Here is a 20,680-nt window from a genome sequence, read left to right as displayed (position 1 = left end):
CTTTGATGTGTGTTGCTTGAATTTCCAGCATCTGCAGAACTCCTGTTGTTTGCGTCTAAATCGGTTGGCCTGATCTCAAACGATAACAAGGTCATCATCATCATAGCTGGCCACACCAGACAGCCAGCCACTCTAGTGTTGTTTGGTTGATGTTGAGCAGGTCAGTGTCAGCTAAATCAGGTGAGAGTGGGCAGTTGCGCAGAATGTGTTCAATGTTCTGCACCCTTTCGCCACACTCACAGGATTCGCTGGTCTTTAAACCCCACTTCACCATATTGTCTCCCGTCCTACAAACTCCCGCTCCCGCTCTGTTGACAGTGCACCACTTCCGTCTGTCAAGCAGTGCCCCGTCTGGCAACATTTCTGTGGGGTCTTGCACTGTATTGTTTGGTGGGGTTCTGGCTTCTGTTTGTTGCCAGAGGTCAATCCTGTATGTTTGGGGGGGGGGATGTTCCGTGTGGTAGTTCCTCCACTGCAGCAAAGCTTTTCCTCGATTTTAGCCGGTTGGAAACTGGCACCTGATGATTTAGTGGGTGCCGTGGATCAGATTCTGTTTACCTTTTTCAATTTTTGTTGTAGTGTGGCCGACAGGGAAGAAGTCATCTCACTGACACAGTGGTGTCAAGAAAACAACCTCTCCCTCAATGTCGCAAAAACAAAGGAGCTGCTTGTGGAATACAGGAGGAATGGAGACAGGCTAACCCCAATTAACATCAATGGATCTGGGGTTGAGAGGGTAAACAGCCTTAAGTTCCTTGGCAACCACATCACCCAGGGCCTCACGTGGTCTTTCACCTCAGACGGTTGAAGAAGTTTGGTGTGGGCCCCCAAATCTCAAGAACTTTCTATAGTGGCACAATTGAGAGCATCCTGACTGGCTGCATCACAGCCTGGTATGGGAACTGTACCTCCCTTAATCACAGGATTCTACAGAGAGTGGTGCGGACAGCCCAGAGCATCTGTAGATGTGAACTTCCCATGATTCAGGACATTTACAAAGACAGGTTGAAAAAAGGGCCCCAAGGATCACTGGGGATCCAAGTCACTCCAACCACAACCTATTCCAGCAGCTACCATTCGGAAAAAGATACCGCTGTACAAAAGCCAGGAGCAACAGGCTCCGGGACAGCTTCTTCCACCAGGCCATCAGACTGATTAACTCATGCTGATTTGAGTGTATTTCTATGTTATGTTGACTGCTCTATTTATTATAAATTACTATGATTGCACATTGCTCATCCAGACGGAAACATAACATAAAGATTTTTACTTCTCAAGTATGTGAAGGATGTAAGAAATAAAGTCAATTCAATTACTTGGCCTTCACAGCTGCCTGTGGCAATGAATTCCACAGATTCACCACCCTCTGGCTAAACAAAATCCTCCTCATCTCTGTTCTAAAGGGACGTCCTTCTGTGGCATCTGGTCCCAGACTCCCCCACTATTGGAAACATCCTCTCCACATTCTCCCTATCTAGGCCTTTCAATAATCATTAATGAGATTCCCCCTCAGTCCTCTAAACTCCAGGAAGAACAGGCCCAGAGCCATTAATCGCTGATAATTAACCCTTTCATTCCTGTAAATCACTCTCGTGAACCTCCTCCGGACCTCTTCCAATGCCAGCCTATGGTTTCTTAGATAAGGGGCCCAAAACTGCTCACAATACTGCAAGTGAGATTTGACTAAAGCCTTATAAAGCCTCAGCATTACATCCTTGCTCTTATAGTCTAGTCCTCTCAAAACGAATGCTAACATTGCATTTGCCTTCCTCACCACTGACTCAGACTGCAATTTTACCTTTAGGAATCCTGCAGAAGGACTCCCAAGTCCCTTTGCACCCCTGATTTTTTAATTTTCTCCCCATATAGAAAATAGTCCACACCTTTATTCCCTCTGCCAAAGTGCATGACCATACAGTTCCCTGGACTACATTCCATCTGCTACTACTTTTCACATTCCCCCAATCTGTTTAAGTCCTGCTTCCTCAACACTACCTGCCCCTCCACCTATTTTCATATCATCCACAAACTTGGCCACAACGCCATCAAATCCTTCATCGAAGTCATTGACATATAACGCAGAAAGAATCAGTTCCAATACCGATCCCTGCGATACACCACCAGTCACCGGCAGACAGCCAGAAAAGGCTCCCTTTATTCCCACTCTTTGCCTCCCGCCAGTCAGCCAATACTTTACCCATCTTTCCAGTAATACCACGGGTTCGTAACTTGTCAAGCAGACTCCTGTCAAAGGCCTTCTGAAAATCCAAGTGCACAACATCAACCAATTCTCCTTTGCCTATCCTGCTTGTTATTTCTTCAAAGAATTCTAACAGATTTGTCAGGCAATTTCCCTATGCTATATCCCATCCGCCACTTATCTGTCTTATGTTAACGGGGTGACCAGAACTGAATACGACACTTGTGCCACGTATCCTGTGTCTTGTACTCAGTGACAAGAGGGTCCCGGTTCGAAGTGAGGGAGACCTGCCAGCTTACCCTCTGCTCAAACTGCTGCCGCCGCCACTCAGCGTCACGCTGGAGCCCCTCGAGGCTCCGCCGCCCCGCCAGCTCCCTCTCCCGAGCCGCCTTCTGCCTCTCCTTCCGCTCCTCCATCTGTGGGGCAGAGAAAGGGAGAGTGAGGGAGACGACGGACAGAAACTGACGGTGGAAGAGGGGAGAGAAAGAGGAGCGGTAGGAGAGAAGTGACCAGTCAGTGTACAGATCACCCCTGAGAGAGAGGGACTGAGACATCGGTCAGTGTACAGATTTCCCCCTGAGAGAGAGGGACTGAGACATCGGTCAGTGTACAGATTTCCCCCTGAGAGAGAGGGACTGAGAGACACCGGACAGTGTACAGATCTCCCCCTGAGAGAGAGGGACTGAGAGACACCAGTCAGTGTACAGATCTCCTCCTGAGAGAGGGACTGAGAGACACCGGTCAGTGTACAAATCTCCCCCAAAGAGAGAGGGACTGAGAGACACCAGTCAGTTTACAGATCTCCCTGAGAGAGAGGGACTGTGAGACATTAGTCAGTGTACAGATCTTCCCTGAGAGACACCGATCAGTGTACAGACCTCCCCCTGAGAAAGAGGGACTGAGAGACACCGGTCAGTGTACAGATCTCCCCTCAGAGACACCGGTCAGTGTACAGATCTCCCCCTGAGAGAGAAGGACTGAGAGACACCGTTCAGTGTACAGATCTCCCCCTGTGAGAGAGTGACTGAGACACCGGTCAGTGTACAGATCTCCCCCTGAGAGAGAGGAACTGAGAGACACTGGTCAGTGTACAGATCTCCCCCTGAGAGAGAGGGACTGAGAGACACCGGTCAGTGTACAGATCTCCCCCTAAGATAGAGGGGCTGAGAGACACCGGTCAGTGTACAGATCTCCCCCCTGAGAGAGAGGGACTGAGAGACACGGATCAGTGTACAGATCTCCCCTGAGAGAGAGGGACTGAGACACCGGTCTGTGTACAGGTCTCCCCTGAGAGAGGGGGACTGAGACACCAGTAAGTGTACAGATCTCCCCCTGAGAGAGAGGGATTGAGAGACACCAGTCAGTGTACAGATCTCCCTTGTGAGAGAGTGACTGAAACACCGGTCAGTGTACAGATCTCCCCCTGAGAGAGAGGGGCTGAGAGACACCGGTCAGTGTACAGATCTCTTCCTGAGAGAGAGGGACTGAGAAACACCGGTCTGTGTACAGATCTCCCCTGAGAGAGAAGGACCGAGAGACACCGGTCAGTGTACAGATCGCCCCCTGAGAGAGAGGGACTGAGAGACATCGGTCAGTGTACTGATCTCCCCCTGAGAGAGAGGGACTGAGAGACACCGGTCAGTGTACAGATCTCCCTCTGAGAGAGAGGGACGGAGAGACACCGGTCAGTGTACAGATCTCCCCCAGAGAGAGAGGGACTGAGAGACACCAGTCAGTGTACAGATCTCCCTGAGAGAGAGGGACTGTGAGACATTAGTCAGTGTACAGATCTTCCCTGAGAGACACCGATCAGTGTACAGACCTCCCCCTGAGAGAGAGGGACTGAGAGACACTGGTCAGTGTACAGATCTCCCCTCAGAGACACCGTTCAGTGTACAGATCTCCCCCCTGAGAGAGAGGGACTGAGAGACACGGATCAGTGTACAGATCTCCCCTGAGAGAGAGGGACTGAGACACCGGTCTGTGTACAGGTCTCCCCTGAGAGAGGGGGACTGAGACACCAGTAAGTGTACAGATCTCCCCCTGAGAGAGAGGGATTGAGAGACACCAGTCAGTGTACAGATCTCCCCTGTGAGAGAGTGACTGAAACACCGGTCAGTGTACAGATCTCCCCCTGAGATAGAGGGGCTGAGAGACACCGGTCTGTGTACAGATCTCCCCTGAGATAGAGGGGCTGAGAGACACCGGTCAGTGTACAGATCTCCCCCTGAGAGAGAGGGACTGAGAAACACCGGTCTGAGTACAGATCTCCCCTGAGAGAGAAGGACCGAGAGACACCGGTCAGTGTACAGATCTCCCCCTGAGAGAGAGGGACTGAGAGACATCGGTCAGTGTACAGATCTCCCCCTGAGAGAGAGGGACTGAGAGACACCGGTCAGTGTACAGATCTCCCCCTGAGAGAGAGGGACTGAGACACACCGGTCAGTGTACAGATCTCCCTCTGAGAGAGAGGGACGGAGAGACACCGGTCAGTGTACATATCTCCCCCAGAGAGAGAGGGACTGAGAGACACCAGTCAGTGTACAGATCTCCCTGAGAGAGAGGGACTGTGAGACATTAGTCAGTGTACAGATCTTCCCTGAGAGACACCGATCAGTGTACAGACCTCCCCCTGAGAGAGAGGGACTGAGAGACACCGGTCAGTGTACAGATCTCCCCTCAGAGACACCGGTCAGTGTACAGATCTCCCCCTGAGAGAGAAGGACTGAGAGACACCGTTCAGTGTACAGATCTCCCCCTGTGAGAGAGTGACTGAGACACCGGTCAGTGTACAGATCTCCCCCTGTGAGAGAGTGACTGAGACACCGGTCAGTGTACAGATCTCCCCCTGAGAGAGAGGAACTGAGAGACACCGGTCAGTGTACAGATCTCCCCCTGAGAGAGAGGGACTGAGAGACACCGGTCAGTGTACAGATCTCCCCCTGAGATAGAGGGGCTGAGAGACACCGGTCAGTGTACAGATCTCCCCCTGAGAGAGAAGGACTGAGAGACACCGTTCAGTGTACAGATCTCCCCCTGAGAGAGAGGGACTGACAGACACTGGTCAGTGTACAGATCTCCCCCCTGAGAGAGAGGGACTGAGAGACACGGATCAGTGTACAGATCTCCCCTGAGAGAGAGGGACTGAGAGACACGGATCACTGTACAGATCTCCCCTGAGAGAGAGGGACTGAGACACCAGTCAGTGTACAGATCTCCCCCTGAGAGAGAGGGACTGAGAGACACGGATCAGTGTACAGGTCTCCCCTGAGAGCTGGGGACTGAGACACCAGTCAGTATACAGATCTCCCCCTGAGAGAGAGGGACTGAGAGACACCAGTCAGTGTACAGATCTCCCCTGAGAGAGAGGGACTGAGAGACACCAGTCAGTGTACAGATCTCCCCCAGAGAGAGAGGGACTGAGAGACACCGGTCAGTATACAGATCTCCCCCTGAGATAGAGGGGCTGAGAGACACCGGTCAGTATACTGATCTCCCCCTGAGAGAGAGGGACTGAGAGACACCGGTCAGTGTACAGATCTCCCCCTGAGAGAGAGGGACTGAGAGACACCGGTCAGTGTACAGATTTCCCCCTGAGAGAGAGGGACTGAGAGACACCGGTCAGTGTACGGATCTCCCCCTGAGAGAGAGGGACTGAGAAACACCGGTCTGTGTACAGATCTCCACTGAGAGAGAAGGACCGAGAGACACCGGTCATGGTACAGATCTCCCCCTGAGAGAGAGGGACCGAGAGACACCGGTCAGTGTACAGATCGCCCCCTGAGAGAGAGGGACTGAGAGACATCGGTCAGTGTACAGATCTCCCCCTGAGAGAGAGGGACTGAGAGACACCGGTCAGTGTACAGATCTCCCTCTGAGAGAGAGGGACGGAGAGACACCGGTCAGTATACAGATCTCCCCCAGAGAGAGAGGGACTGAGAGACACCAGTCAGTGTACAGATCTCCCTGAGAGAGAGGGACTGTGAGACATTAGTCAGTGTACAGATCTTCCCTGAGAGACACCGATCAGTGTACAGACCTCCCCCTGAGAGAGAGGGACTGAGAGACACCGGTCAGTGTACAGATCTCCCCTCAGAGACACCGTTCAGTGTACAGATCTCCCCCCTGAGAGAGAGGGACTGAGAGACACGGATCAGTGTACAGATCTCCCCTGAGAGAGAGGGACTGAGACACCGGTCTGTGTACAGGTCTCCCCTGAGAGAGGGGGACTGAGACACCAGTAAGTGTACAGATCTCCCCCTGAGAGAGAGGGATTGAGAGACACCAGTCAGTGTACAGATCTCCCCTGTGAGAGAGTGACTGAAACACCGGTCAGTGTACAGATCTCCCCCTGAGATAGAGGGGCTGAGAGACACCGGTCTGTGTACAGATCTCCCCTGAGATAGAGGGGCTGAGAGACACCGGTCAGTGTACAGATCTCCCCCTGAGAGAGAGGGACTGAGAAACACCGGTCTGAGTACAGATCTCCCCTGAGAGAGAAGGACCGAGAGACACCGGTCAGTGTACAGATCTCCCCCTGAGAGAGAGGGACTGAGAGACATCGGTCAGTGTACAGATCTCCCCCTGAGAGAGAGGGACTGAGAGACACCGGTCAGTGTACAGATCTCCCCCTGAGAGAGAGGGACTGAGACACACCGGTCAGTGTACAGATCTCCCTCTGAGAGAGAGGGACGGAGAGACACCGGTCAGTGTACAGATCTCCCCCAGAGAGAGAGGGACTGAGAGACACCAGTCAGTGTACAGATCTCCCTGAGAGAGAGGGACTGTGAGACATTACTCAGTGTACAGATCTTCCCTGAGAGACACCGATCAGTGTACAGACCTCCCCCTGAGAGAGAGGGACTGAGAGACACCGGTCAGTGTACAGATCTCCCCTCAGAGACACCGGTCAGTGTACAGATCTCCCCCTGAGAGAGAAGGACTGAGAGACACCGTTCAGTGTACAGATCTCCCCCTGTGAGAGAGTGACTGAGACACCGGTCAGTGTACAGATCTCCCCCTGAGAGAGAGGAACTGAGAGACACCGGTCAGTGTACAGATCTCCCCCTGAGAGACACCGGTCAGTGTACAGATCTCCCCCTGAGATAGAGGGGCTGAGAGACACCGGTCAGTGTACAGATCTCCCCCTGAGAGAGAAGGACTGAGAGACACCGTTCAGTGTACAGATCTCCCCCTGAGAGAGAGGGACTGACAGACACTGGTCAGTGTACAGATCTCCCCCCTGAGAGAGAGGGACTGAGAGACACGGATCAGTGTACAGATCTCCCCTGAGAGAGAGGGACTGAGAGACACGGATCAGTGTACAGATCTCCCCTGAGAGAGAGGGACTGAGACACCAGTCAGTGTACAGATCTCCCCCTGAGAGAGAGGGACTGAGAGACACGGATCAGTGTACAGGTCTCCCCTGAGAGCTGGGGACTGAGACACCAGTCAGTATACAGATCTCCCCCTGAGAGAGAGGGACTGAGAGACACCAGTCAGTGTACAGATCTCCCCTGAGAGAGAGGGACTGAGAGACACCAGTCAGTGTACAGATCTCCCCCAGAGAGAGAGGGACTGAGAGACACCGGTCAGTATACAGATCTCCCCCTGAGATAGAGGGGCTGAGAGACACCGGTCAGTATACTGATCTCCCCCTGAGAGAGAGGGACTGAGAGACACCGGTCAGTGTACAGATCTCCCCCTGAGAGAGAGGGACTGAGAGACACCGGTCAGTGTACAGATTTCCCCCTGAGAGAGAGGGACTGAGAGACACCGGTCAGTGTACAGATCTCCCGCTGAGAGAGAGGGACTGAGAAACACCGGTCTGTGTACAGATCTCCCCTGAGAGAGAAGGACCGAGAGACACCGGTCATGGTACAGATCTCCCCCTGAGAGAGAGGGACTGAGAGACACTGGTCAGTGTACAGATCTCCCCCCTGAGAGAGAGGGACTGAGAGACACGGATCAGTGTACAGATCTCCCTCTGAGAGAGAGGGACTGAGAGACACCGGTCAGTGTACAGATCTCCCCCTGAGAGAGAGGGACTGAGAGACACCGGTCAGTGTACAGATCTCCTCCTGAGAGAGGGACTGAGAGACACCGGTCAGTGTACAAATCTCCCCCAGAGAGAGAGGGACTGAGAGACACCAGTCAGTGTACAGATCTCCCTGAGAGAGAGGGACTGTGAGACATTAGTCAGTGTACAGATCTTCCCTGAGAGACACCGATCAGTGTACAGACCTCCCCCTGAGAGAGAGGGACTGAGAGACACCGGTCAGTGTACAGATCTCCCCTCAGAGACACCGGTCAGTGTACAGATCTCCCCCTGAGAGAGAAGGACTGAGAGACACCGTTCAGTGTACAGATCTCCCCCTGTGGGAGAGTGACTGAGACACCAGTAAGTGTACAGATCTCCCCCTGAGAGAGAGGGACTGAGAGACACCGGTCAGTATACAGATCTCCCCCTGAGAGAGAGGAACTGAGACACCAGTCAGTGTACAGATCTCCCCTGAGAGAGAGGGACTGAGAGACACCGGTCAGTGTACAGATCTCCCCCAGAGAGAGAGGGACTGAGAGACACCGGTCAGTATACAGATCTCCCCCTGAGATAGAGGGGCTGAGAGACACCGGTCAGTATTCTGATCTCCCCCTGAGAGAGAGGGACTGAGAGACACTGGTCAGTGTACAGATGTCCCCCTGAGAGAGAGGGACTGAGAGACACCGGTCAGTGTACAGATTTCCCCCTGAGAGAGAGGGACTGAGAGACACCAGTCAGTGTACAGATCTCCCCCTGAGAGAGAGGGACTGAGAGACACCGGTCAGTGTACAGATTTCCCCCTGAGAGAAAGGGACTGAGAGACACCGGTCAGTGTACAGATCTCCCCCTGAGAGAGAGGGACTGAGAAACACCGGTCTGTGTACAGACCTGCCCTGAGAGAGAAGGACCGAGAGACACCGGTCAGTGTACAGATCTCCCCCTGAGAGAGAGGGACTGAGAGACACCGGTCAGTGTACAGATCTCCCCCTGAGAGAGAGGGACTGAGAGACACCGGTCAGTGTACAGATCTCCCCCTGAGAGAGAGGGACTGAGAGACACCGGTCAGTGTACAGATCACCTCCTGAGAGAGGGACTGAGAGACACCGGTCAGTGTACAAATCTCCCCCAGAGAGAAAGGGACGGAGAGACACCAGTCAGTGTACAGATCTCCCTGAGAGAGAGGGACTGTGAGACATTAGTCAGTGTACAGATCTTCCCTGAGAGACACCGATCAGTGTACAGACCTCCCCCTGAGAGAGAGGGACTGAGAGACACCGGTCAGTGTACAGATCTCCCCTCAGAGACACCGGTCAGTGTACAGATCTCCCCCTGAGAGAGAAGGACTGAGAGACACCGGTCAGTGTACAGATCTCCCCCTGAGAGAGAGGAACTGAGAGACACCGGTCAGTGTACAGATCTCCCCCTGAGAGAGAGGGACTGAGAGACACCGGTCAGTGTACAGATCTCCCCCTGAGATAGAGGGGCTGAGAGACACCGGTCAGTGTACAGATCTCCCCCTGAGAGAGAAGGACTGAGAGACACCGTTCAGTGTACAGATCTCCCCCTGAGAGAGAGGGACTGAGAGACACTGGTCAGTGTACAGATCTCCCCCCTGAGAGAGAGGGACTGAGAGACACGGATCAGTGTACAGATCTCCCCCCTGAGAGAGAGGGACTGAGAGACACGGATCAGTGTACAGATCTCCCCTGAGAGAGAGGGACTGAGACACCGGTCAGTGTACAGATCTCCCCCTGAGAGAGAGGGACTGAGACACCGGTCTGTGTACAGGTCTCCCCTGAGAGAGGGGGACTGAGACACCAGTCAGTATACAGATCTCCCCCTGAGAGAGAGGGACTGAGAGACACCAGTCAGTGTACAGATCTCCCCTGAGAGAGAGGGACTGAGAGACACCAGTCAGTGTACAGATCTCCCCCAGAGAGAGAGGGACTGAGAGACACCGGTCAGTATACAGATCTCCCCCTGAGATAGAGGGGCTGAGAGACACCGGTCAGTATACTGATCTCCCCCTGAGAGAGAGGGACTGAGAGACACCGGTCAGTGTACAGATCTCCCCCTGAGAGAGAGGGACTGAGAGACACCGGTCAGTGTACAGATTTCCCCCTGAGAGAGAGGGACTGAGAGACACCGGTCAGTGTACAGATCTCCCCCTGAGAGAGAGGGACTGAGAAACACCGGTCTGTGTACAGATCTCCCCTGAGAGAGAAGGAACGAGAGACACCGGTCAGTGTACAGATCTCCCCCTGAGAGAGAGGGACTGAGAGACACTGGTCAGTGTACAGATCTCCCCCATGAGAGAGAGGGACTGAGAGACACGGATCAGTGTACAGATCTCCCTCTGAGAGAGAGGGACTGAGAGACACCGGTCAGTGTACAGATCTCCCCCTGAGAGAGCGGGACTGAGAGACACCGGTCAGTGTGTACAGATCTCCTCCTGAGAGAGGGACTGAGAGACACCGGTCAGTGTACAAATCTCCCCCAGAGAGAGAGGGACTGAGAGACACCAGTCAGTGTACAGATCTCCCTGAGAGAGAGGGACTGTGGGACATTAGTCAGTGTACAGATCTTCCCTGAGAAACACCGATCAGTGTACAGACCTCCCCCTGAGAGAGAGAGGGACTGAGAGACACCGGTCAGTGTACAGATCTCCCCTCAGAGACACCGGTCAGTGTACAGATCTCCCCCTGTGAGAGAGTGACTGAGACACCGGTCAGTGTACAGATCTCCCCCTGAGAGAGAGGGACTGAGAGACACCGGTCAGTGTACAGATCTCCCCCTGAGAGAGAGGGACTGAGAGACACCGGTCAGTGTACAGATCTCCCCCTGAGAGAGAGGGACTGAGAGACACCGGTCAGTGTACAGATCTCCCCCTGAGATAGAGGGGCTGAGAGACACCGGTCAGTGTACAGATCTCCCCCTGAGAGAGAAGGACTGAGAGACACCGTTCAGTGTACAGATCTCCCGCTGAGAGAGAGGGACTGAAAGACACTGGTCAGTGTACAGATCTCCCCCCTGAGAGAGAGGGACTGAGAGACACGGATCAGTGTACAGATCTCCCCTGAGAGAGAGGGACTGAGAGACACGGATCAGTGTACAGATCTCCCCTGAGAGAGAGGGACTGAGACACCGGTCAGTGTACAGATCTCCCCCTGAGAGAGAGGGACTGAGACACCGGTCTGTGTACAGGTCTCCCCTGAGAGAGGGGGACTGAGACACCAGTCAGTATACAGATCTCCCCCTGAGAGAGAGGGACTGAGAGACACCAGTAGGTGTACAGATCTCCCCTGAGAGAGAGGGACTGAGAGACACCAGTCAGTGTACAGATCTCCCCCAGAGAGAGAGGGACTGAGAGACACCGGTCAGTATACAGATCTCCCCCTGAGATAGAGGGGCTGAGAGACACCGGTCAGTATACTGATCTCCCCCTGAGAGAGAGGGACTGAGAGACACCGGTCAGTGTACAGATCTCCCCCTGAGAGAGAGGGACTGAGAGACACCGGTCAGTGTACAGATTTCCCCCTGAGAGAGAGGGACTGAGAGACACCGGTCAGTGTACAGATCTCCCCCTGAGAGAGAGGGACTGAGAAACACCGGTCTGTGTACAGATCTCCCCTGAGAGAGAAGGACCGAGAGACACCGGTCAGTGTACAGATCTCCCCCTGAGAGAGAGGGACTGAGAGACACCGGTCAGTGTACAGATCTCCCCCTGAGAGAGAGGGACTGAGAGACACGGATCAGTGTACAGATCTCCCTCTGAGAGAGAGGGACTGAGAGACACCGGTCAGTGTACAGATCTCCCCCTGAGAGAGCGGGACTGAGAGACACCGGTCAGTGTACAGATCTCCTCCTGAGAGAGGGACTGAGAGACACCGGTCAGTGTACAAATCTCCCCCAGAGAGAGAGGGACTGAGAGACACCAGTCAGTGTACAGATCTCCCTGAGAGAGAGGGACTGTGAGACATTAGTCAGTGTACAGATCTTCCCTGAGAGACACCGATCAGTGTACAGACCTCCCCCTGAGAGAGAGGGACTGAGAGACACCGGTCAGTGTACAGATCTCCCCTCAGAGACACCGGTCAGTGTACAGATCTCCCCCTGTGAGAGAAGTGACTGAGACACCGGTCAGTGTACAGATCTCCCCCTGAGAGAGAGGGACTGAGAAACACCGGTCAGTGTACAGATCTCCCCCTGAGAGAGAGGGACTGAGAGACACCGGTCAGTGTACAGATCTCCCCCTGAGAGAGAGGGACTGAGAGACACCAGTCAGTGTACAGATCTCCCCTGAGAGAGAGGGACTGAGACACCGGTCTGTGTACAGGTCTCCCCTGAGAGAGGGGGACTGAGACACCAGTCAGTGTACAGATCTCCCCCTGAGAGAGAGGGACTGAGAGACACCGGTCAGTATACAGATCTCCCCCTGAGAGAGAGGAACTGAGACACCAGTCAGTGTACAGATCTCCCCTGAGAGAGAGGGACTGAGAGACACCGGTCAGTGTACAGATCTCCCCCAGAGAGAGAGGGACTGAGAGACACCGGTCAGTATACAGATCTCCCCCTGAGATAGAGGGGCTGAGAGACACCGGTCAGTATACTGATCTCCCCCTGAGAGAGAGGGACTGAGAGACACCGGTCAGTGTACAGATGTCCCCCTGAGAGAGAGGGACTGAGAGACACCGGTCAGTGTACAGATTTCCCCCTGAGAGAGAGGGACTGAGAGACACCGGTCAGTGTACAGATCTCCCCCTGAGAGAGAGGGACTGAGAGACACCGGTCAGTGTACAGATTTCCCCCTGAGAGAGAGGGACTGAGAGACACCGGTCAGTGTACAGATCTCCCCCTGAGAGAGAGGGACTGAGAAACACCGGTCTGTGTACAGACCTCCCCTGAGAGAGAAGGACCGAGAGACACCGGTCAGTGTACAGATCTCCCCCTGAGAGAGAGGGACTGAGAGACATCGGTCAGTGTACAGATCTCCCCCTGAGAGAGAGGGACTGAGAGACACCGGTCAGTGTACAGATCTCCCCCTGAGAGACACCAGTCAGTGTACAGATCTCCCTCTGAGAGAGAGGGACTGAGAGACACCGGTCAGTGTACAGATCTCCCCCTGAGAGAGAGGGACTGAGAGACACCGGTCAGTGTACAGATCTCCTCCTGAGAGAGGGACTGAGAGACACCGGTCAGTGTACAAATCTCCCCCAGAGAGAGAGGGACTGAGAGACACCAGTCAGTGTACAGATCTCCCTGAGAGAGAGGGACTGTGAGACATTAGTCAGTGTACAGATCTTCCCTGAGAGACACCGATCAGTGTACAGACCTCCCCTTAGAGAGAGAGGGACTGAGAGACACCGGTCAGTGTACAGATCTCCCCTCAGAGACACCGGTCAGTGTACAGATCTCCCCCTGAGAGAGAAGGACTGAGAGACACCGTTCAGTGTACAGATCTCCCCCTGTGAGAGAGTGACTGAGACACCGGTCAGTGTACAGATCTCCCCCTGAGAGAGAGGAACTGAGAGACACCGGTCAGTGTACAGATCTCCCCCTGAGAGAGAGGGACTGAGAGACACCGGTCAGTGTACAGATCTCCCCCTGAGATAGAGGGGCTGAGAGACACCGGTCACTGTACAGATCTCCCCCTGAGAGAGAAGGACTGAGAGACACCGTTCAGTGTACAGATCTCCCCCTGAGAGAGAGGGACTGACAGACACTGGTCAGTGTACAGACCTCCCCCCTGAGAGAGAGGGACTGAGAGACACAGATCAGTGTACAGATCTCCCCTGAGAGAGAGTGACTGAGACACCGGTCAGTGTACAGATCTCCCCCTGAGAGAGAGGAACTTAGAGACACCGGTCATTGTACAGATCTCCCCCTGAGAGAGAGGGACTGAGAGACACCGGTCAGTGTACAGATCTCCCCCTGAGATAGAGGGGCTGAGAGACACCGGTCAGTGTACAGATCTCCCCCTGAGAGAGAAGGACTGAGAGACACCGTTCAGTGTACAGATCTCCCCCTGAGAGAGAGGGACTGAGAGACACTGGTCAGTGTACAGATCTCCCCCCTGAGAGAGAGGGACTGAGAGACACAGATCAGTGTACAGATCTCCCCTGAGAGAGAGGGACTGAGAGACACGGATCAGTGTACAGATCTCCCCTGAGAGAGAGGGACTGAGACACCGGTCAGTGTACAGATCTCCCCCTGAGAGAGAGGAACTGAGACACCAGTCAGTGTACAGATCTCCCCTGAGAGAGAGGGACTGAGAGACACCAGTCAGTGTACAGATCTCCCCTGAGAGAGAGGGACTGAGAGACACCGGTCAGTGTACAGATCTCCCCTGAGAGAGAGGGACTGAGAGACACCAGTCAGTGTACAGATCTCCCCCAGAAAGAGAGGGACTGAGAGACACCGGTCAGTATACAGATCTCCCCCTGAGATAAAGGGGCTGAGAGACACCGGTCAGTATACTGATCTCCCCCTGAGAGAGAGGGACTGAGAGACACCGGTCAGTGTACAGATCTCCCCCTGAGAGAGAGGGACTGAGAGACACCGGTCAGTGTACAGATATCCCCCTGAGAGAGAGGGACTGAGAGACACCGGTCAGTGTACAGATCTCCCCCTGAGAGAGAGGGACTGAGAAACACCGGTCTGTGTACAGATCTCCCCTGAGAGAGAAGGACCGAGAGACACCGGTCAGTGTACAGATCTCCCCCTGAGAGAGAGGGACTGAGAGACACTGGTCAGTGTACAGATCTCCCCCCTGAGAGAGAGGGACTGAGAGACACGGATCAGTGTACAGATCTCCCTCTGAGAGAGAGGGACTGAGAGACACCGGTCAGTGTACAGATCTCCCCCTGAGAGAGAGGGACTGAGAGACACCGGTCAGTGTACAGATCTCCTCCTGAGAGAGGGACTGAGAGACACCGGTCAGTGTACAAATCTCCCCCAGAGAGAGAGGGACTGAGAGACACCAGTCAGTGTACAGATCTCCCTGAGAGAGAGGGACTGTGAGACATTAGTCAGTGTACAGATCTTCCCTGAGAGACACCGATCAGTGTACAGACCTCCCCCTGAGAGAGAGGGACTGAGAGACACCGGTCAGTGTACAGATCTCCCCTCAGAGACACCGGTCAGTGTACAGATCTCCCCCTGAGAGAGAAGGACTGAGAGACACCGTTCAGTGTACAGATCTCCCCCTGTGAGAGAGTGACTGAGACACCGGTCAGTGTACAGATCTCCCCCCTGAGAGAGAAGGACTGAGAGACACCGGTCAGTGTACAGATCTCCCCGAGAGAGAGGGACTGAGAGACACCAGTCAGTGTACAGATCTCCCCTGAGAGAGAGGGACTGAGACACCGGTCTGTGTACAGGTCTCCCCTGAGAGAGGGGGACTGAGACACCAGTAAGTGTACAGATCTCCCCCTGAGAGAGAGGGACTGAGAGACACCGGTCAGTATACAGATCTCCCCCTGAGAGAGAGGAACTGAGACACCAGTCAGTGTACAGATCTCCCCTGAGAGAGAGGGACTGAGAGACACCGATCACTGTACAGATCTCCCCCAGAGAGAGAGGGACTGAGAGACACCGGTCAGTATACAGATCTCCCCCTGAGATAGAGGGGCTGAGAGACACCGGTCAGTATTCTGATCTCCCCCTGAGAGAGAGGGACTGAGAGACACTGGTCAGTGTACAGATGTCCCCCTGAGAGAGAGGGACTGAGAGACACCGGTCAGTGTACAGATTTCCCCCTGAGAGAGAGGGACTGAGAGACACCGGTCAGTGTACAGATCTCCCCCTGAGAGAGAGGGACTGAGAGACACCGGTCAGTGTACAGATTTCCCCCTGAGAGAAAGGGACTGAGAGACACCGGTCAGTGTACAGATCTCCCCCTGAGAGAGAGGGACTGAGAAACACCGGTCTGTGTACAGACCTCCCCTGAGAGAGAAGGACCGAGAGACACCGGTCAGTGTACAGATCTCCCCCTGAGAGAGAGGGACTGAGAGACATCGGTCAGTGTACAGATCTCCCCCTGAGAGAGAGGGACTGAGAGACACCGGTCAGTGTACAGATCTCCCCCTGAGAGAGAGGGACTGAGAGACACCGGTCAGTGTACAGATCTCCCCCTGAGAGAGAGGGACTGAGAGACACCGGTCAGTGTACAGATCTCCTCCTGAGAGAGGGACTGAGAGACACCGGTCAGTGTACAAATCTCCCCCAGAGAGAAAGGGACGGAGAGACACCAGTCAGTGTACAGATCTCCCTGAGAGAGAGGGACTGTGAGACATTAGTCAGTGTACAGATCTTCCCTGAGAGACACCGATCAGTGTACAGATCTCCCCTGAGAGAGAGGGACTGAGAGACACCGGTCAGTGTACAGATCTCCCCCTGAGAGAGAAGGACTGAGAGACACCGGTCAGTGTACAGATCTCCCCCTGAGAGAGAGGGACTGAGAGACACCGGTCAGTGTACAGATCTCCCCCTGAGAGAGAGGGACTGAGAGACACCGGTCAGTGTACAGATCTCCCCCTGAGATAGAGGGGCTGAGAGACACCGGTCAGTGTACAGATCTCCCCCTGAGAGAGAAGGACTGAGAGACACCGTTCAGTGTACAGATCTCCCCCTGAGAGAGAGGGACTGAGAGACACTGGTCAGTGTACAGATCACCCCCTGAGAGAGAGGGACTGAGAGACACGGATCAGTGTACAGATCTCCCCCCTGAGAGAGAGGGACTGAGAGACACGGATCAGTGTACAGATCTCCCCTGAGAGAGAGGGACTGAGACACCGGTCAGTGTACAGATCTCCCCCTGAGAGAGAGGGACTGAGACACCGGTCTGTGTACAGGTCTCCCCTGAGAGAGGGGGACTGAGACACCAGTCAGTATACAGATCTCCCCCTGAGAGAGAGGGACTGAGAGACACCAGTCAGTGTACAGATCTCCCCTGAGAGAGAGGGACTGAGAGACACCAGTCAGTGTACAGATCTCCCCCAGAGAGAGAGGGACTGAGAGACACCGGTCAGTATACAGATCTCCCCCTGAGATAGAGGGGCTGAGAGACACCGGTCAGTATACTGATCTCCCCCTGAGAGAGAGGGACTGAGAGACACCGGTCAGTGTACAGATCTCCCCCTGAGAGAGAGGGACTGAGAGACACCGGTCAGTGTACAGATTTCCCCCTGAGAGAGAGGGACTGAGAGACACCGGTCAGTGTACAGGTTTCCCCCTGAGAGAGGGGGACTGAGAGACACCAGTAAGTGTACAGATCTCCCCCTACACCGGTCAGTGTACAGATCTCCCCCTGAGAGAGAGGGACTGAGAGACACCGGTCAGTGTACAGATCTCCCCCTGAGAGAGAGGGACTGAGAGACACCGGTCAGTGTACAGATCTCCCCCTGAGAGAGAGGGACTGAGAGACACCGGTCAGTGTACAGATCTCCCCCTGAGAGAGAGGGACTGAGAGACACCGGTCAGTGTACAGATTTCCCCCTGAGAGAGAGGGACTGAGAGACACCGGTCAGTGTACAGATCTCCCCCTGAGAGAGAGGGACTGAGAGACACCGGTCAGTGTACAGATCTCCCCCTGAGAGAGAGGGACTGAGAGACACCGGTCAGTGTACAGATCTCCCCCTGAGAGAGAGGGACTGAGAGACACCGGTCAGTGTACAGATCTCCCCCTGAGAGAGAGGGACTGAGAGACACCGGTCAGTGTACAGATCTCCCCCTGAGAGAGAGGGACTGAGAGACACCGGTCAGTGTACAGATCTCCCCCTGAGAGAGAGGGACTGAGAGACACCGGTCAGTGTACAGATCTCCTCCTGAGAGAGGGACTGAGAGACACCGGTCAGTGTACAAATCTCCCCCAGAGAGAGAGGGACTGAGAGACACCAGTCAGTGTACAGATCTCCCTGAGAGAGAGGGACTGTGAGACATTAGTCAGTGTACAGATCTTCCCTGAGAGACACCGATCAGTGTACAGACCTCCCCTTAGAGAGAGAGGGACTGAGAGACACCGGTCAGTGTACAGATCTCCCCCTGAGAGAGAGGAACTGAGAGACACCGGTCAGTGTACAGATCTCCCCCTGAGAGAGAGGGACTGAGAGACACCGGTCAGTGTACAGATCTCCCCCTGAGAGAGAGGGACTGAGAGACACCGGTCAGTGTACAGATCTCCCCCTGAGAGAGAGGGACTGAGAGACACCGGTCAGTATACAGATCTCCCCCTGAGAGAGAAGGACTGAGAGACACCGTTCAGTGTACAGATCTCCCCCTGAGAGAGAGGGACTGAGAGACACTGGTCAGTGTACAGATCTCCCCCCTGAGAGAGAGGGACTGAGAGACACCGGTCAGTGTACAGATCTCCCCCTGAGAGAGAGGGACTGAGAGACACGGATCAGTGTACAGATCTCCCCTGAGAGAGAGGGACTGAGAGACACCGGTCAGTGTACAGATCTCCCCCTGAGAGAGAGGGACTGAGAGACACCGGTCAGTGTACAGATCTCCCCCTGAGAGAGAGGGACTGAGAGACACCGGTCAGTATACAGATCTCCCCCTGAGAGAGAGGGACTGAGAGACACCGGTCAGTGTACAGATCTCCCCCTGAGAGAGAGGGACTGAGAGACACCGGTCAGTGTACAGATCTCCCCCAGAGAGAGAGGGACTGAGAGACACCGGTCAGTGTACAGATCTCCCCCTGAGATAGAGGGACTGAGAGACACCGGTCAGTGTACAGATCTCCCCCTGAGAGAGAGGGACTGAGAGACACCGGTCAGTGTACAGATCTCCCCCTGAGAGAGAGGGACTGAGAGACACCGGTCAGTGTACAGATTTCCCCCTGAGAGAGAGGGACTGAGAGACACCGGTCAGTGTACAGATCTCCCCCTGAGAGAGAGGGACTGAGAAACACCGGTCTGTGTACAGATCTCCCCTGAGAGAGAAGGACCGAGAGACACCGGTCAGTGTACAGATCTCCCCCTGAGAGAGAGGGACTGAGAGACACTGGTCAGTGTACAGATCTCCCCCCTGAGAGAGAGGGACTGAGAGACACGGATCAGTGTACAGATCTCCCTCTGAGAGAGAGGGACTGAGAGACACCGGTCAGTGTACAGATCTCCCCATGAGAGAGCGGGACTCAGAGACACCGGTCAGTGTACAGATCTCCTCCTGAGAGAGGGACTGAGAGACACCGGTCAGTGTACAAATCTCCCCCAGAGAGAGAGGGACTGAGAGACACCAGTCAGTGTACAGACCTCCCCCTGAGAGAGAGGGACTGAGAGACATCGATCAGTGTACAGATCTCCCCCTGAGAGAGAGGGACTGAGAGACACCGGTCAGTGTACAGATCTCCCCCTGAGAGAGAGGGACTGAGAGACACCGGTCAGTGTACAGATCTCCCCCTGAGAGAGAGGGACTGAGAGACACCGGTCAGTGTACAGATCTCCTCCTGAGAGAGGGACTGAGAGACACCGGTCAGTGTACAAATCTCCCCCAGAGAGAAAGGGACGGAGAGACACCAGTCAGTGTACAGATCTCCCTGAGAGAGAGGGACTGTGAGACATTAGTCAGTGTACAGATCTTCCCTGAGAGACACCGATCAGTGTACAGACCTCCCCCTGAGAGAGAGGGACTGAGAGACACCGGTCAGTGTACAGATCTCCCCTCAGAGACACGGGTCAGTGTACAGATCTCCCCCTGAGAGAGAAGGACTGAGAGACACCGGTCAGTGTACAGATCTCCCCCTGAGAGAGAGGAACTGAGAGACACCGGTCAGTGTACAGATCTCCCCCTGAGAGAGAGGGACTGAGAGACACCGGTCAGTGTACAGATCTCCCCCTGAGAGAGAGGGACTGAGAGACACCGGTCAGTGTACAGATCTCCCCCTGAGATAGAGGGGCTGAGAGACACCGGTCAGTGTACAGATCTCCCCCTGAGAGAGAAGGACTGAGAGACACCGGTCAGTGTACAGATCTCCCCCTGAGAGAGAGGGACTGAAAGACACTGGTCAGTGTACAGATCTCCCCCTGAGAGAGAGGGACTGAGAGACACGGGTCAGTGTACAGATCTCCCCCTGAGAGAGAGAGGGACTGAGAGACACCGGTCAGTGTACAGATCTCCCCCTGAGAGAGAGGGACTGAGACCCCGGTCAGTGTACAGATCTCCCCCTGAGAGAGAGGGACTGAGAGACACCGGTCAGTGTACAGATCTCCCCCTGAGAGAGAGGGACTGAGAGACACCGGTCAGTGTACAGATCTCCTCCTGAGAGAGGGACTGAGAGACACCGGTCAGTGTACAAATCTCCCCCAGAGAGAGAGGGACGGAGAGACACCAGTCAGTGTACAGATCTCCCTGAGAGAGAGGGACTGTGAGACATTAGTCAGTGTACAGATCTTCCCTGAGAGACACCGATCAGTGTACAGACCTCCCCCTGAGAGAGA

General features: G+C 54.5%; 1 protein-coding gene across 1 annotated transcript in view; it reads right to left on the bottom strand.

Moving 5' to 3' along the window:
- The window catches only part of gnl3l (G protein nucleolar 3 like), a 70,149-nt gene that overhangs the window by 29,779 nt on the left and 19,690 nt on the right, over positions 1–20,680 (bottom strand). Inside the window, exon 4 of the mRNA XM_063034677.1 lies at positions 2,500–2,616. Within this exon, the coding sequence (XP_062890747.1) occupies positions 2,500–2,616 (117 nt within the window). The remainder of the gene's footprint in view (positions 1–2,499; positions 2,617–20,680) is intronic.

Source organism: Mobula hypostoma, chromosome 28 (assembly GCF_963921235.1).
Source record: "Mobula hypostoma chromosome 28, sMobHyp1.1, whole genome shotgun sequence".
Lineage (NCBI taxonomy): Eukaryota > Metazoa > Chordata > Chondrichthyes > Myliobatiformes > Myliobatidae > Mobula > Mobula hypostoma.
Note: the sequence above shows the minus strand (reverse complement) of the source record. Positions and strands in the feature narration are given on the sequence as shown.